Source organism: Benincasa hispida, chromosome 5, assembly GCF_027475165.1.
Source record: "Benincasa hispida cultivar pf3 chromosome 5, pf3_genome.v1.1, whole genome shotgun sequence".
NCBI lineage: Eukaryota > Viridiplantae > Streptophyta > Magnoliopsida > Cucurbitales > Cucurbitaceae > Benincasa > Benincasa hispida.
Window position 1 is genome coordinate 42,371,615 of NC_143482.1, and position 18,321 is coordinate 42,389,935.

At 29.3% G+C, this 18,321-nt stretch overlaps 2 protein-coding genes across 2 annotated transcripts; both read left to right on the forward strand.

Annotated features, from left to right (window-relative positions):
• Nucleotides 1-1,681: 1,681 nt before the first annotated feature.
• On the forward strand, nt 1,682-10,983 carry LOC120077321 (endo-1,4-beta-xylanase 5-like). Its single transcript, XM_039031203.2, has 7 exons — nt 1,682-1,915; nt 2,814-2,860; nt 3,091-3,313; nt 4,746-4,909; nt 5,623-5,721; nt 8,172-8,960; nt 10,372-10,983. Exons 1-7 carry the CDS (start codon nt 1,861-1,863, stop codon nt 10,741-10,743), a joined length of 1,749 nt encoding a protein of 582 aa, XP_038887131.1. The 5' UTR covers nt 1,682-1,860; the 3' UTR covers nt 10,744-10,983.
• A 2,041-nt stretch (nt 10,984-13,024) lies between these two features.
• LOC120078484 (ADP-ribosylation factor-like protein 8a) lies at nt 13,025-16,054 on the forward strand. The gene is made up of 6 exons (XM_039032751.2): nt 13,025-13,294; nt 14,292-14,373; nt 14,485-14,517; nt 14,651-14,772; nt 15,227-15,388; nt 15,630-16,054. The coding sequence occupies exons 1-6, from the start codon at nt 13,257-13,259 to the stop codon at nt 15,745-15,747; spliced, it is 555 nt and encodes a 184-aa protein (XP_038888679.1). The 5' UTR covers nt 13,025-13,256; the 3' UTR covers nt 15,748-16,054.
• The last annotated feature ends 2,267 nt before the right edge of the window (nt 16,055-18,321 follow it).

Consider the following 18,321-nt stretch of genomic DNA (forward strand, 5'->3'; position numbering starts at 1 on the left):
AATGGAAATAAAATAATACCAAGATGAATACCATGGTAACAAAAATGGAGGGGAGAAAATGGAGAGAATAAACTGAAAAGAGAAAGTGTTATTTATCTATTGGGACAGTGTTTACAAAATGATATCTACTAGGGGTGTACATCGATCGATCGATGTCAGGTTTGGGAGAAAATCGACACCGAAAATCGATCAAAAAATGAGTGTGAAATCGTCTGACCATCTGTCGGGTTCGTCGGTTGGTTTGTTTTTTTTCTTTTTTTTTTTAAGAGGAGCCAATGTAAATAAAAATGAAGGATGAATCGATGATGTGTTATTGTTAGGTTAATAAAATTAGCAACTTTTTTAATTTTAAATCAATCATTTTTTATGAAAAAATTAAATAAATCATGTAATGGGTTTGAAAATTAGGTAACATAAAAAATAATAATAAATCAATAATGAAATGGTAGGCTTGGACTTAGGTTGGTGGTAATGGGCTTGCTTTTATACTTTTTTTTTTTTAAAAAAAAAAACAAATATATATACGTTGGTCGGTCAGTTGATTTTCAAATTTTTTTTTTTTTTCCAGGAAAACTGAAAACCAACCAACCGATTCCTTGCCCCGACCGACTGATCTTAATTTGATCGATTAGATCGGTTTTGGTTTGTTTGATGTACACCCCTAATATCTATGATCTCTATTTATAAAATTTTGAGAATATTAGTTTACAAAAACCTAATATAAAGAAATGACAAAAAAGTTATGGAAATTAATGGAGAGTTGAATGGATGAATGTGTAACGTACTGAGGTTATGGACATATATGACCTTGTTTAGTAACTATTTAGTTTTTAAATTTTGAGTTTTTGAAAATTTAACTTATTTTCTCTAAATTTCTTATAGTATTTTTTTTTATTTCTTAAGCAAAATAGCCTAATTCTTAACCAAAATTCAAAAATAAAAGACAGGTTATTAAAAATATTTTTTTGGGTTTTAAAACTTGGCTTGGTGAAAACATTGGTGAAAAATAAATAACCAAACAGGAACAAGAAATTTAGAGACGAATATTATAAGAGGAATTTTCAAAAATAGAAAATTAAAAGTAAATATTTACACAGATGGAAACGGATAGAAATCTATCAGTGATAGAAACTAATTCAAGTCTGTCACTGATAGAAGTCTATTATTGTCTATCAGTAATAGAAACTGATAGAACTCTCTAATAAAGTTTACCATTGATTGGGGTTAATAGAAATCTATCAATTTTTTTTCCCTATTTCTGTAAATGATTTGACATTTTTTCTATTTATAAAAATTTAATTTAAAAAACATTAAAAAAATACCAAATAGTTACCAAACAATGCTAGCATAATTCTCGTATTTATAACAACAAAATATCCATTAAAAAAAAAAAAAAAGACACTACCACGTTTTAAAGTTACACGACAGTTTATTTCTACTCCATTAGATAAATGGAGAATGAAGAGAAAAATAGAAAGTTTGACCAAAAATAGCTATTTATTTCCAGTTATAAATACTCCAAATGCAGACATTTAAAAACCTCATTTTTTCAAACATGGAAAATTCTCATACGTTTTCCCATAACTGCCTACTTTTCCCCATTATATATATATGTATATCTATCTATCTGTCCCCCATGCAAATATTCATTCCTTTCTTTTTATTTTTCTTTATCTTTCTTTACCTTATATATAAACAATCCTTTAATTATTCAATATTTATCTCTTCAAATACATTTCCTTAATTATTCAATTTCCTCTTCTTCTTCTTCTTCCTCTTTAATTTTTATTTTTCTCTGATCTGTTGAAAGGAAGGAAGAAAAAAAAAAAAAGAAGAAGAAGAAGAAGAAAGAAAATAGGGATGGCGGTGATAACAAACGTGGCTCTCGTTGTCTGTGCTATTCTTGTTGCTTCAGGTTTGTCCCTTTATGCTTTTTCTTATTTTCTTATTTTTATTTTTATTTTATTACCATTGTATTATTTTATTATTAAATTAAAACTCTGCTAATCAATTTTTAATTTCCATTAAAAATTAATATTTGTGTATTGTATGTGATTTTGAGCCTAATTTGTCCATTCGAGTATTGTTTATATACCATATTGTATTATTTCTAGTTTATTATATAGTTTTAGGGTTAATTATACCAATAATTTCCACCATAAGATTGAAGAAATTTAAATTTTCACTACAGTAAATGATGGTATATTATGTTTGTGACTATATCTATTGTTTGAATTTTATTATGTTTATATTGATATGCTTAATCTTTTAAAGAAAAATTTTTATTGAAAAATAATACTTTAAATATATGATTATGAAAATATACTTCGAATGAGAAATCGCATCATCTTATTGCTAATTTGAGCATATTTTAATAATGAAGTTTCTTAAACTTCGAACTTAGAAAACAAAAATATTCCATCTTACTTACATTTTTATCACAAAAAATAATAAAATACAGCAACAGAGGATAATAATAGTTAAACCTATTACAATAAATGGATTGATGGTCCTATGGATATATGTATTTCAATTTTATTTTTAGCTTATAAACTTTTAAAAGTTCAAATATTAAAAATAACATTTTTATTTCTATTTTTTTAAATTTAAAAAACTATATATGACATTATTCTCACAGTTGTTATTAAATTGTTTGACATACAAATAATGAGGCTTCAAATATGTATATTCTATTGGAGTATGAAATTAAACTATATAAATGAGTTGAGACGAGTATTGAAATAATTGATATTAGACGACCAAAATGCAACAAAAAATAATAAAAATACCTTTTTTTTTTTTTTTTTTTTCAGGGTTAGAGATTAGTGCAATGCCATATGATTACTCAGTTAATACCGAGGTAACTATGAATATTAATTATAATTTCTTAATTATTATAAAGTAACTTCACGACGTGTTCTTATTTCTAAATGTCGAGTTTTGAACAGTACCGTCGAATCTCGTCAGTAAAATCTAAGAAGATAGAACCCAATTTATAACGAATGTTCAAAACGACAGACATTACTTTATTTTTATCGACGATTTTTTGTGGTATAATTTCTTGTAGTGAAACATTTTTTTTTAAAACAGTGTTTGGGAAAGCCAGAAAATGCTCAATACAAGGGAGGGATAATTGAAAACCCAGAATTGAATGAAGGGTTGAAAGGGTGGTTTCCATTTGGTAGTGCAAAAATTGAGCATAGAGAAGAATCAAATGGCAATAAATTCATAGTGGCTCATACAAGAAACCATTCTTATGATGCCTTCTCTCAAGTACTTCACTTGCATCCAAACATCATCTATACCTTTTCAGGTACTCTTCTCTCTCTCCTTTTTTTTTTCCTCCATTAATTATATGATTTTTAAATTTGGTATTTTTAATTTTGGTATAATTTTATAAAATTTTATAATTTAGTCCTTTTGTTTTAGCCTTGATTTCAAATTATTCCATTAATTATAGGACTTTTCATTGGCTAAATGATTTGTTGAGATTATATTAGGTAAATTTACACATCTAATCTTCGTAATTTAGAAAAAGTTTCATTTGGTCTTTCAAATTAAACCCTTGTGATAAAAACTAAACCTAAATAATGGGAGCTAAGTAAAAAAAATATTGAAATGGAGAGATTAAATTTGTGATTTAATAGCGAATATGGGTATAGTTTCAATTAGTACTAATAACTTCAAAGTCTGATGTTCGTACAAAATAAAAGACTAAATTATACAAAATACCCCTAAATCTTTGTAATTTGTGTCAAATATATCCTTGAATTTTCAAATGTTTCAAAAATACTTTTAAACATATAAAATTTGTTCAGAAATATCCTTACCATTAGTTTTGGATGGAAACCGTTAATGTTTTATGTAAAAAAATATTCATGAACTTTCAAAAGTTTCAAAAATACCTATAAACTTAAAACAAAAATTCAAAAATACCCTTAATGTTATATGAACAAAAACCGTTAATACCATCTTACTTCTCTATTTTTCATTATTTTTCCTCCTCTCTTTTCTTCAATACTCTCTTATTTCTTTTTTTTTATTCGTTAATTGTTTAACATTTTTTATTTTAAAAAATAAATAAATAAACACACTTTAGTTACGGTACATGGACTATAATAAGAAGAAAGAGAATAATGAAAGCACCACAAGATTTATGACTTAAACGTTTTAACAAAATTGTTTGTTAGTAGTTGTATGTTAATAGTCAAATACATTTTTTTAATTGATTGCTTATCGTTTATACTTTAAGGGGAGATTTTGAAATTTTGTGAGATTTGTGGGATTTTATGTTATAACTTAAAATTTTGGTTTTTATTTTAGTTGCAGAAAAAATTGGTGTAAGAATTAAAAAAAAAAAAAAAAAAAGAAAAAAAAAAAGAAAAAAGAGAGAGAGAGAGAGAGAGAGAGAAATGAGATTATCTATATACAACAAGAAAAGATATCTATATAATTTGTTTTAAAAGTGGTTCTTTTTTAACTCAATAAAACTTTAGACAAATTAATCACCAGTAGGAGAATTTTAAAACTTTTTTTCAAAAAAAAAATTGACTTATTTTTGTAATGAGATATTAACTGCTTCTATTCATATATTAATGTGAGGGTATTTTTAATTTTATTTTAAGTTTAGGGATATTTTTAAAAAATTTAAAAGTTTAGAGATATTTTTTAAATAAAATTTTAACGATTTTTATCTAAAAGTAACGGTGGTAAGTAACTTAATAGAGAATTTACGTAACTTGCAGCTTGGGTACAAGTGAACAAGGGAAAAGCTGACGTGGGAGCGGTTATAAAAAGAAGAGGAGGTTATGAACACGTGGGAGCTACAATGGCCCAATCAAACTGTTGGTCCTTCCTTAAGGGCGGCCTCACCGTCACCGAACCCGGTCCAGTTGAGCTCTACTTTCAGGTAAAAACAATTTTCTTTTTTGTCAATTTTATTTTAGTCTCTATCTTTAAGGTAATAAATAACAAAACGTTTTTTCTTTTTCCATTTATTTTTTTTTAAAAAAAAATCAGCGATAAACCAATAGGAAGAATCAAATTTAAGATATATTAAAAATACATTGAATGGATTTAAACATTTGGAAAAAAAAACATTCATTAAAATTGAAAAAACTTTAAAGTATATGTATGAAAATGATATTTTAATCTTTGTTTTGTCTATTTATTTATTTTATCCATTTATGTAGTTTTTAGGTTAGATTATACGTTTAATTTTTAAACGCTTAAGTTTGTATCTATTTTGTTAATTTTAAAAAATATATAATAAGTTTGTTTGTTTGTTTTTTTTAACACCTTTCTTCTTTCATTGTCACTAATGCTTTATGGATAAGGAGTTGATGTCTAATAGATTTGAGTCTAATAAAATTTAAAATTTTTAAAATTTCATAAGTCAATCGTTTTTTAATGCTTTGTGATGGTAGAGATTTAATTAAAGAAAATTCAGTGTATGCTAAATAAGAAATTGAGCTGGAAAGAACTAGGTTGTCTATAAAAAAAAATGAGATTGAAACCAAAATTTAAAAATAAGAAGGTAGCTTAAAGAAAATGTTATAGTAATTAATATTAGATTTAAGACTCTTAATTGATGGATCTTAATATTGATTTAAATTTGGGTAGAGCAACAATACTAAGGTGGAAATTTGGGTGGATAGTGTCTCATTGCAACCATTCACTCAACAACAATGGAAAGCTCATCAGGACCAAGCCATTGAGAAGGTAACATCCATTAATTTCACAATATATATTTAATTCTAAATGTAGTTTTATTAGAAAATATATATTAAAAATAAATTAGTTGATATTCTTGTTGTGTATTAAAAAAAAAACACAAATTGTGCTTGAAATAGGAGTGTTCAAAAAATCCGATGACCTGAAAAAACCAATCAACCTAACCCAATCCGTACAGTTTGATTTGGGTTATCAACTCATTTGGGTTGGGTTCAAATAAATAAAAATTTTATATGTTGGGTTGATTCATGGATTCACCTAATATAACCCAAACCAACATGAATCAACTCAAACTTATTATTCATTTTAAAATATTTTTTTTTTGTTACTTATAACACGATTATTTATACATATATTGATTTTAATTTTATTTAATTATAATATTTTTTTAATAATTTATTCTTTAACAACTCTTAAAACTAATTTCTTTGCACTTTAAAAATAAAATTTGCACTATATAAATTGAAGTTGAGTAGTTAATCTTAATTCAATATATGAAAATAATTCAATTAGTTTTTTACATATTTACATTTTGCTTATTTTTTGAACAAAATTTTAAATAAATGACCTGATTAACCCAACCTAACACAACCCAAATATTTCATGGTTGGATTGGGTTCATTTTTTAACAAGAGTTATTTGGGTTGAAAAAATTTAAACTCGAACAATTGGATTAGGTCTAAAAAGTCTTTCAACCCAATCTAAACCATGAACACTCTTAAGCTTGAAGTATGGTTGTACAAAAATGAGTGTAAATATTTTTTCATTAAGAACCATAACGACAAAAAATTTATAATTTTTTTTGGATGGTCTTTATTTACCTTTGATTTGTTTTTTTCTTTTTAATTATATCTCTAAAATTTTGAAAACTGTTTTAAATGTCAATTTATTGAAAATATTTTTAAACAAAGCAAGATAGACCGTGGTATTTTGCTATATTTATAAATATTTTGGTTCATTTTTCTATTTTTGAGAAAAGACCTAAATTGTTTTGAATTAATTTAACAATTCAAATATGATAGGAACAATTACTCAAATAGTTCTTAAATTTTGAAGAATAAAAATGTAGGTTCCTAAATTTTCAAACATACATCTTCAGTATCTTAAATTCTTTTTTTTTAGAATAGTTACATTTTTTTTTAAGGAGATGTTTGATAAATGGGTATGAGTTGTTGAGTTAAGGTGAGTATTTATTATCCATGTTTGTTAAGCCCATAAAGAAAACGATTATTAAAAACCCTTTTTTACCCATTCAAAACACCCATTTTTTATCCACTCAAAACTAATCCTAAAAATCAATATATTTTCATTTCTTTCCCTCTTCCCTCATATTTGCCATTTGGATCCATATCTGTTTTTTTTTTTTTCGTCAAACCTTTGTATTCTATTTTCATTTCTTTAAATGGATTGTCATGTCGAAAAGAATTATAACTTTTGCATACGTCATAAAATGTAATTTTTATATTTGTACTATGACATGGATATTATAAGTATCGAAAAGAACATATATTTTGTGATTTTTTCTTTTTTGAAACTGCCACATGTTCGGTCGGTTCATATTATTTTTGTGATCTTATGAAAAATGTTACTGTACTACATCACATTCTCACCATCATAATCAAATGAAAGGTAATTATCCTATGTACAATTTTAATTTCAAATATACTATCTATATTATATAAAATTAAACTGTATGATATGTGAAATAATAAAGTTAAGTTAGTAAGATTCAATATATATACATACAATATACCAATTAGTAATTGGGATAATTACCTTCAATATATATACATATATTTAATGTATATACATACAATATACAATATACCAATTAATTGAGCAACAATATGAAATATATTTTGTTGGTATGTTTTACCGATTGAAGAGAATTATAATTATTACAGTTTTTTTTAAAAAATATGTGAAAAATAATCTATTATGATCTACAAATTGAAAAAAAAATTGAGATTATCCAGTTTATGTCATAAATGATTTGAGAAAATACGTGTATATTTGAAAATTAAACAACGATAGCAAAACATAAAACTAAAAAAATAAAAGAATGAAATAAAAAACAAACAGAAAAATTGCACAACTCTATAAACAACAATTTAACTCCCCAAATAATTTAACTTTCCAGATAATAATTACTAACTCAACTTAACTCAATTTTCTAATTTTATCACGCACCAAACACACTCTAAATTTTTAAAAAATATATATTTTTAATCACAAATTTTAGTGGAGAGAAGGGATAATTTTTTAAAATGCTTTTTCTAATTTAAAATAATACAAAAAAGATTACTCCAGACCCAGGGACATTTTGAACGTATTTTATTTATATTTAAAGAAAAAACTAAAAAGACTAAAAAACTACATTTTAAAAATTTAGATTATTCCATGTTAAATATATATGTCATGAAAATGTGGTTCGGCAGTATCGCAAGAGGAGGGTGAAAATCCAAGCAATCAACAGAGAAGGCAATCCCCTACCCAATGCAACCATCACTCTGCAACTATGGCGGTCAGGTTTTCCCGTCGGCTGCGCCATCAACCGCAACATTCTCAACAATTCCCCTTACCAAAACTGGTTCCTCTCCCGCTTCACCACCACCACTTTGGAGAACGAAATGAAATGGTACAGCACCGAGCAAACGCAGGGCCATGTCGATTACTCCGTTTCCGACGCCATGATTCAGTTCACCAACCGCCACAACATCGCCGTCCGCGGCCACAATATCTTCTGGGACGACCAACAGTACCAACAAGATTGGCTGAAATCGCTCTCATTCAGAGATCTCTACATTGCCGCCCGACGGAGACTTGGTTCGGTCATGTCTAAGTACCGAGGGCAAGTGATTGCCTGGGATGTGGCGAATGAGAATCTCCATTTTAATTTCTTTGAGAGCAAATTAGGGTTGGGTGCTTCCGGTTTGTTTTATAATTGGGCGATGAAAGCCGATCAATCGATTCCGTTGTTTCTGAATGAGTTCAATACTATTGAGTATAGCGGCGATGCGGCTTCTTCTCCGGCTAGGTATCTTCAGAAACTGGATGCTATTAGACGATTTCCTGGTAATAGTGGCGGTAGATTTGCGATTGGACTGGAATCGCATTTTGGTCCTAATCCTAATATTCCTTATATGAGATCCGCCATTGATACGCTCGGTTCTGCTGGAGTGCCGATTTGGCTCACCGAAGTCGATGTTTCTAACTCGCCGAATCAGGTACAGTTCTTGAAATCTATCTTAAACAAATTAATGTTTCTTCTGCCCAACTTGCTGTTGAATTTATCTGAATTTTGGATCAAAATCATTGTAGATACGTAACAAATCACATCTAGAACCATTAGCTTGTCTTACAAAAATGAAATGTATTGCAATGCATTGGCTTGTGCTTTGGTCAAGTAATAGTGCAATTTAGTGGAATTAGTAAGTGAGTGGGACTGTTGAGAATTCATATACAAGATTAAACATACTCAAATCTATTAGCTTTACTTTTGGGTGAGGGTTGATATAATGTAGTGGTCTTAGAAGTCCAACAAGTGAACTATATTAACTTATCGGAACTTCTACTCTGTTTAAGGGGTTGATTTTAAATGCATTAAAAGTGATTAGGGGAATCTTAACTGTTTTTAGTGTTAGTGTTTGAAATCACTTTTTCAATAAAGTTGTTTTGTAAAATCTAGTTGACTGTAGCTTTTGAAGTTGACATGACATGCCAAAGAATATGGTGTCTCTTTCTAACTAAGGCGATGTTTGGGGCAGAGTGAAGTTAGAAAGTCTATGGTGAGTTGTGAATTTATGGGGCTCATAATGTAAGAAGTTCATAAGATATAAAATTGACATTTTTTAGTTGTGGAACCCACAAACTTCTAAGCCAGACAAGGGGTGGAATTCACGATTCCATGCTCCGAACTTCCATTCTCCCAACTCATTGGGCCAAACACCCCCTAAACATTCTTATTGGATCCTATTTTTTCAGACTTGCTTCATATTACCGTTGATTTTTCTAAAGGTTTATTAACTAACAATTATTTTAAAAGCCTCAGCAATCTCAAATGGCCAAATTAAACCAAGTCTAAGTATCATTCAACTCTTGGATTTAATGGTTAGAGTAGAGGTAGTTTAGCAATACAAATCTAAGCCATTCATACTGATTAGCTTGTACAACTGAAGCTTCCTCCTTTCTATTGCAAACTATTTCAATTTGTCAAAGCTCAATATATAAGATGTTAACAGAAACAAAAAGATGAAGATGGTGATAATGGCCTGGGGCAACCCAATTGTTTGTGAATGTATCAAAATCAATTGAGCTAGGAATTTTGAGATGATATAATATGTGTTAGACGATATAATATTAAATTTGTTATCATCCATTAGCTTAAGCTTTTGAGTCATATATTAGAGCAGGTAGTCCAGAAGGTTGTGTGTTCAAATTCCTGCAATATTATTTCCTCCCCAATTAATATTGATTTCCACTCGTTGGGTCTTCTACATATTTCAAGCTTGCAAATAAGGGGGAGTGTTAGATGATATAACATTAAATTTTCCTTCAACCATTAGCTTAAACTTTTAGATCAATCGGTGATTTAACAATATGATATGATAGTCTGGGTTTTTATGTGGATCAAAACAGGCATATAACTTGGAGCAAGTTCTAAGAGAGGGATTTTCTCATCCAAAAGTTAATGGAATTGTGATTTGGTCAGCATGGTCACCAGGGGGATGTTATCGAATGTGTTTGACAGACAACAACTTTCACAACTTGCCAACTGGTGATGTGGTAGACAAATTGTTACAAGAGTGGGGGATCAAAGGCTCAATCACTGGAACAACAGATGGCAATGGCTTCTTTGAAGCCTCACTTTTCCATGGAGAATATGAAATGCAAATCTCTCACCCGTCTGTCACCGAATCCTCCCTCAATGCTCAGAAGTTTAGTGTTTTTGCTGCATCAGAAGGTGAATCAGAACAACAATCACCTTTACTGGTTCAAGTTGATTTCTGATCCATTTGGGTATGTTTAATTATTCTTCATGTTCTGTTCTTTAGGCTAATTACTCTCACAACAGTTTGGTAGATTGAATACGGTGAATAAAATTAGGGTGTAATTTTGCAGCTTTGGGTATTTTTAGGTATGAACAGCTCTTGGCTTGTAACAAAGTTTCAAGTTGAGTTAGCTTCACATTGTTATTTTATAGCATACAATATTAATAAAGGTGCAAGCAAGTTGGCTTGATTTTTTTTCCTCCTGATTTTGATAATAGTTGATGTAATGAATCTATTGGTTTGATGAAAATTGAAAATCAAGGTTGGATTTTACTTTTTCAAAATCCAAATTAATTCATAACTCGTTGAATCTGACTAATGAAGTCTCGTTTGGATTCATTTTTTGAGTGTTTATAAACAATTTTCTTAAAAAATACATTTTTAAGTATTTAGAAAATCAATCCAAACCGATGCTAAAACCAATTAAATTGAACTTGAATACAATGACAAAAAAATGATAATCATAATAAAATGATAAAAATCAAGGCTGGTTAAATATTTTTTTATTTTTGGTTTTGAAAATTATGCTTAATTTGTTGGTAAGTTTTTCACCCTCCAAAAAAATACATTTGAATTTTAAGTCAAATTTAAAATACAAATCGAGTTTTCTAATACTTTCCTTTTTTATTTTATTTTTTTCCTCGAAATTTGGCTTGGTTGTTGAAACATAAATAGGTTATAAAATAAGAAAATTATAAGTCGAAGTTGTGTTTATAAACTTAATTTTCAAAATATAATGGTCATCAAATGAGATATGAGTTGATGGTTTTTAAAAACTAAGGTTGTAAACACACTTGTTTGATTTCTTTGTTGTTGTTATCCACTTTTTTTTTTAGACGTTTTCAAATTTAAACTTTGAAAACCACAAAGTAAATTTTTATTTTTATTTTTAAAAATGTTGCTATGAAATTAAATGATTAAAAATGAAAAGTATTTGTAAAAGAGTTGGTAAGAATTCACGGTTTTCAAACAAGTGAAAATTAAAAATGAAATGATCATCAAATGATTTTTATAATTCAATCGTTGAAGGAGTGAAGATCGAACTATCAATAGTTTAGTTTTTTTTTTAAAAAAAAAAAAATATTTTTTAATATGAAACTAGAATTAATAACATTTATCGCTAAAAACCGGTCAAGAAGTAAGTTTTGATGGAAGATTGCTTTTTAATGTTGTTAAGATGACTCTTCTCAACCATGGCTGAATAAGATGTGTTCCTTCTCTAAACAACACCATCCTTCATTTGTAAATTACAATCATGTGAGAATAATTAGTACATGGATTCTTCATTGACAAAATACCAATCATGTGAGGTATTAGAGAAGTTGACTTGGCTAAAGATAGCTATAGAGTATCAATCCCAAATAGCTACAATAAATAAATAAAAACAAAAAAATATTTCAACACTCTCGAGCTACACCAATCTTTGTGCAGTCCACCAAAGTGTCAAATCATAAGTTGTTACGTAATAAATTTTTATTTTAAACATTTTTTCCCTTTGTAATTAAAGGGATGCATGAAGATGAATGTAACTTGGCTCCATTTTTTTTTTCTTTTTTTGACAGAGATATGAGATTTCTAAAAAGAGAGTTGGACCTTATAATTCGTAGTCAAGACACACAAAAAAAAACTAAAAAGTTTCACGGAATATAAACAAAAAACACATACAATTCAAGAAAAAATGCCTCTGGAAGAAAAACCTCAATGAGTTTATGGAAAAGAAACCCTAGGCCACTCGAAACCAAAAAAAAAAAAAAAAAAAAAAAATTCATATCAAACAACCTCGTGAAAAGATGCAAGATAGCTCCATCGACTCAAGTATTTTTCGAAAAACAATACCATCTATAAAATTTTTTGGTAAATTCAAATAAATAATATAGCCCATAAATTAATTGACACCATTCAAAATCCCTCCCTCCATTTTCCAAACAAGATCACATAGAAATATGAAACCCCACACCACAACCTCACATTTCCATTAAAAAGTTTTAACCTCATACCATTCAGCACCATCCATCTGTCTTTTGTCATTTTTAAGCTTTTAAAACTGCGTCGTTTTTCGACCAACCTCAAAGGGAAAACTATCCATTCTCAACATAAGCGCGTGTAATCACGCACCAATGATACCTCGCAACGTATTTACAAAACCAATACAAATGGCTAACGCTCACCACTCTCTGTAATAGGCGCGTGACCATTCCAAAACAGACCATTCCCCCATTATAATTCGAAATTCATCAATCATCTTTCTTCCCTTTTTCGCTCTCTCTATTCTCTCTCTTTGAGCTTGAAAAAGAGATGGCCAAATTGCCTTTCTGATCTACAGCGAAGAAGCGGAAGAAAGGCGAAGCTTTCCCACATTGATTTTCTCAAGTTGATCGAAACCCTAGAACAAAGGAGAAGAAAAAGAAGAAGAAGAAGCAGCAGCAGAAGAAGAAGTTTTTTTTGTGTATCTATTGAGCATTTTGGTCGGCGATGGGTTTGTGGGAAGCTTTCCTCAATTGGCTTCGAAGGTATGGCCTCTTTCTTTCTTCTAGATTCTTCTTTTGATTGACCGTTGTATGTTTTTGTTGAATCATCTGTTGGTCTGTTCATCTGACATCCGTTAATCATTCTATCTGAAAATTATACAATTGATAATATTCGTTTGATTCGGATTAGCTAATGTAGGAGAGGAGCTTTATTATTTTTTTTTTTTGGAGATTTTTTTTCTTCTGATAATTAGATGATGGAAATGGAAATTTTCTCCCCTGGTTTTTAATGAAACGTCTCCGCTGTATGGAATTTAAGATTATTAAAGGGCGGGGGCGGGTGCGGGGTCCGGAGCGCAACTTATTTTGGTTAAATTAGATGATAGATGTTAATTATCGCCGACTATATTCCGAAACTGACGGTTTGATTAATTAGACAGATGGTGGCAATTTACTTTGTTAATTCGTTACTGGTTTTACTTTTAGACTTTAAAGTTTAATATTCAATAAATAACTTATGCTGTGATTTTGAATGAGAAAATTAGGTTGGTGGTGTTCCTATTTACAATAGGTTTTGTGTAGTCAAGATTTAAGTTGTTCCATCTAGTGGTAATGACGTTATATTTATATTCTAATTGTTATAACATTAAGGGGTTTTTGGGGCCTTAGTTGTGATTATGACCTCAAAGAAATTGTAGTTATTTTTTGGCGGCTTCAATTCAGAACAATGAAAGAACTGGCCAATGATGGTATTTTTATTTATGTTGATTAGAAATTTAGAAGGTAATTTTTCTTTAATGAGAAAGAAAAATTGAATTGTGGTGATTATTTATACTTCTGTTGATTATGACAAACAATTTAATTTGATTAGATGAGATGTTAAGGAAAAGGGTGGTAAGCTTTAATCTGATCTTTCTGCTAATAAATTAGCACAAGACCCACAGATCGAAATGAACCAAGAGATGATTTATGTTTGCTTTTCTTCATGTGATGCACACCTCTATGGGTTAAGATACATTTTATCATTTTTCTATTGCAGCCTCTTTTTCAAGCAAGAGATGGAATTATCTCTGATTGGACTTCAGAATGCTGGAAAAACATCACTTGTGAATGTTATTGCAGTAAGTAATTGTACCTAAGGTCCTAACCATATATTAAATACTTATTATTGGTTATTTGCTTGCTTATATTGGCTACTGCTTATATTTTTTCTTCCTGGATGTGATTTGCAGACGGGTGGATACAGTGAAGACATGATCCCAACGGTGCGTTTTTACCTCTTATATTCAATTGTACCAGTTTTTCTGTATTGGGACCAATTTTGGTTTGTTTCTGTTACCTTGTTTTATACCATAGCTTATTTCTACAGTTCTCCTCAAAGTATACTTTCTTCTGCAGGTAGGATTCAACATGAAGAAGGTGACAAAAGGAAATGTAACAATAAAGCTTTGGGATCTTGGAGGCCAACCAAGGTTCCGTAGTATGTGGGAAAGATATTGTCGTGCAGTTTCTGCAATTGTGTATGTAACCTATACTTGCATACTTTATACGTGACAATTGCTAATATACTTTGCAGTCTTCCTTTACTGTAGCTAAAGTACCTGCAGTCTTGGTTCTGTGATGATTGTTCTTTTGTTCACAGGGAAGATTTCTTTGCTTTGCTAGGTTTCTGCTTAAAACTTTCTTGCCTGACTCTAGCTAGTTAAAGTTTCTGCATATTATATCCATATTTTGACCCTAAATATTGCCTTGTCCTAATCCACCGAACTTTCTTCTGCCCTTTCCAACCATGTATGGAATTTTGTTTCCTCAACTCCTATAACTTTAGCAAAGTGCCTGAAAATTTCGATGTCCAATGCTAAAAATGTTGGTTGAAGGTGCCCTTCAAAAATAAATAAATCAATCAATTTCTCGATTTGTTGCTCACTCTATTTTGTTTAAGACTCTCATTGCTACTAACTTCTTGTCTTGCAGTTATGTTGTGGATGCTGCTGATTACGAGAACTTGTCTGTCTCGAGAAGTGAGCTTCATGACTTGTTGAGTAAGCCTTCACTTAATGGAATCCCATTGCTGGTATTGGGTAACAAGATTGACAAACAAGGAGCTCTGTCTAAGCAGGACCTCACAGAACGAATGTAAGTTGAATCTATTAAACCTTGAGCTAATAATAATGAATTGTTCTGCAATGGTGTTGCATGATCCCGACCTCAATATCAACCTTCATGCTTGCTAGCTACCAAAGTTCAAAAGTGCCATCTATTATTAACGTAGACGAATGAACACGTATAAAGTAAAATGTCTAAAATTATGTGTTTATAAGAAGTTTTGTAGGCAGTTCCTGTGATTTTTATAGATGGCTGGCTCTTCACCTTGCAGGGGACTCAAGTCTATAACTGATAGAGAAGTCTGTTGCTTTATGATTTCCTGCAAGAACTCAACCAATATCGACACGGTTATTGATTGGCTCGTAAAGCATTCAAAGTCGAAAAACTAAGCTCTTCCAACGTCTAATTGTAAGAAGGCATATTTCTACTTGGCAATATGTCAGTTGTCCATCTGAGCTTTTGCTGATATATCCAACTTCCCTGTTCCGTTCTTTGTTTATACCTTGGTGGCACATACCTTTTATGTACATTGGTTTAGATTTGTATTTGATGAGGGCTGTGATTCTCTTGTCGGGAGGAAAAAAGGGGGGGAAACAGAGATTGGTTTTGATTGTTGCTATAACTTCAATTTGACTATGTGGATTGTGATGTAAACATTTTTCCCGTTGTGTATGATTCTATCTGTTACTTGGACCATTGTGTTGAAAATCCCTCTCCCCCTCTCCATTGGCACACACAATGACGTTTTATTTGGTCGAGGATCGAACCAAATCGTCTCACTTAGCCAAGCCCTGTTTGGAATAGTTAGGATTTCAATTCAAAGGTCTCTGTTTTCCATTTTATAGTGTTTATGTTGTAGGTCAACTCGAGATTACAAGAAGATATAGGTGACTTTAATATAGATAACATCTCTATACGAGAAGCCACCACGAGATAGAAACCTTTTGGGCCAAAAAGACCATTGATGTTTTAGGGTGTATTTGAAATGTACGTTCAAGTGCTTAATTTAAAAAATAAGTCATTTTTTTAAAAAAATTGAGTGTTTGACAATCATTCAAAATTGTTTTTGAATAGTATTTTCAACCATTTTTTTGTCAAAAATGTTTAAATGAAAATGAACTTTTTGAAAATCATTTTTTTCTCAAGTCAATTCAAATGAACCCTTAATTTGTGAAAGACATAAGAGCAAGTCTACGTCTCATATGGAAGTCCGAGTCTTAAGCCCTTCAGCTTCACTTGCTTACTCGAGATATCCAAGAACGATAGGGAATCTGCTGGATTTGATACAAAAAGGGGTAAAAGTATATTGTTTTTGATGAATTAGATCTTAAGCAACAATATTCTTTAGCTTTGTAAGGCAGGAAAGTCGTATTTGAAGACAAGTATGAAGTATTATAGTAATATCTCAGTCTGCTAAATAGAATTGGTATGTGTAGAAAATGATAGTGTAGTACATGTCAGTTGGCATAGGAAGTGCTTTGCTAGTTTCAACTTTTCAAGATGTTTGACTCATGATTTTAACAATAAACTAGGTATAGAAATGTACTTGTAGGAGAGTGGTGAATTGTAATTTCAAATGTCGAATTTTAGTCTCTTAACTTTCAATAAATATTAAATTTAATCTTTCAAAATTAATTTAGGAAAATTTTTACTGGTTGAAAAAATTGTCATAATATCAAAAATAACAAAAATAACAAAAGAGTTTTTGAAAAAATCAACCACGAATAAGTAGTGGGACTAAATTTAATATTTCTTAAAAATACAAAGACTAAAAATTGGACATTTAAAAGTATACAAATTTAAAATTGAACAAACTTTAGGGGTCATTTGATTTTTAAGATATGCTGAGAATAAATGATGTCTGGGAATAAGATATCTGTGAATAGGATGTCTGGGAATAATTATAATAGATTAATAATTTAAAGAATAAACAGTATCAATATATTAATAAAAAGTTAATTACAAATCAATAATCATTTTAATTATAAATATTTGAAAATTGAGTAATTTATAATTAAAATTAACCAATTAATGCATTTAATGAACGACATACTAATTATAATTTAATATTTAATCATTTTTATTATTAATTAAGTTCAACATTAGTAATTTTAATTTTAATTAAATAATATAAGAAAATATATTTTAATGGACAATATATTATATAAAAATGGAAGAAAATGAAATAAAAATATGATATATTAATCAATAATACTATAAAGTATTTTGTAAATATAATATGTTGATAATGAATGGAGTAATAAAAATTAATCATAATAAATAATTAATTTCTTATAAATAATCAGTGATGATTATATGTTCATAATGAATGATAAAATTAAATTAATCTCAATAAATGATTACTTGATTATTAAAAAAAAATAAAGTGATAAAATATTATTATTCAAAAAAATGAAGTTTAATACTAACTAATCCTAGTTTACTAACTAAATATATGTTAGATGCTGTTGGCTAATAAATTAATAATTTATTTAAAAAAACAATTCCATTCGTTTAATAAATCATCAATTAAATATTAAAATAAATATTTATATTATTTTTGTTAAATTAATGTTAATTAATTAATTGATTAACTATATTCAAAGTTGTGTGAAATGAAAAAAGAAGGGAAAATAGAAAATCCACGAGTTTGGAAGGGAATAGAAAACTCTTATATGTGGGAAATGAGGATATCGGGGAATAGTTTATTTTTAGGCAAATAGTTGAAAACGGTGAAACAAACATGAAAACTGGATACCTATTTCTCATGCAGAAAACCTTCCAACCAAACTACCCCTAAAAGTATATGAACCAAAATGTTATTTTAATCTTAATATTGCTATTTTGGCTAGGGGTGTACATGAGTTGGGTTAAAGGTATTTTTTGGACCAACCCGAAAATTTGGATTGGTTTGATTGACAACCAAATGACCCAAATAAAGTTTTCAACCCAACCTAACTCAA

Coding starts and splice junctions, on each gene's coding strand:
- LOC120077321 (XM_039031203.2), top strand. CDS start 1,861: ATGGCGGTGATAACAAACGTGGCTCTCGTTGTCTGTGCTATTCTTGTT. Junction 1,916..2,813: donor TGCTATTCTTGTTGCTTCAG/GTTTGTCCCTTT, acceptor TTTTTTTTTCAG/GGTTAGAGATTAGTGCAATG. Junction 5,722..8,171: donor AGGACCAAGCCATTGAGAAG/GTAACATCCATT, acceptor GTGGTTCGGCAG/TATCGCAAGAGGAGGGTGAA.
- LOC120078484 (XM_039032751.2), top strand. CDS start 13,257: ATGGGTTTGTGGGAAGCTTTCCTCAATTGGCTTCGAAG. Junction 13,295..14,291: donor TTCCTCAATTGGCTTCGAAG/GTATGGCCTCTT, acceptor TTTCTATTGCAG/CCTCTTTTTCAAGCAAGAGA. Junction 14,773..15,226: donor CGTGCAGTTTCTGCAATTGT/GTATGTAACCTA, acceptor CTTGTCTTGCAG/TTATGTTGTGGATGCTGCTG.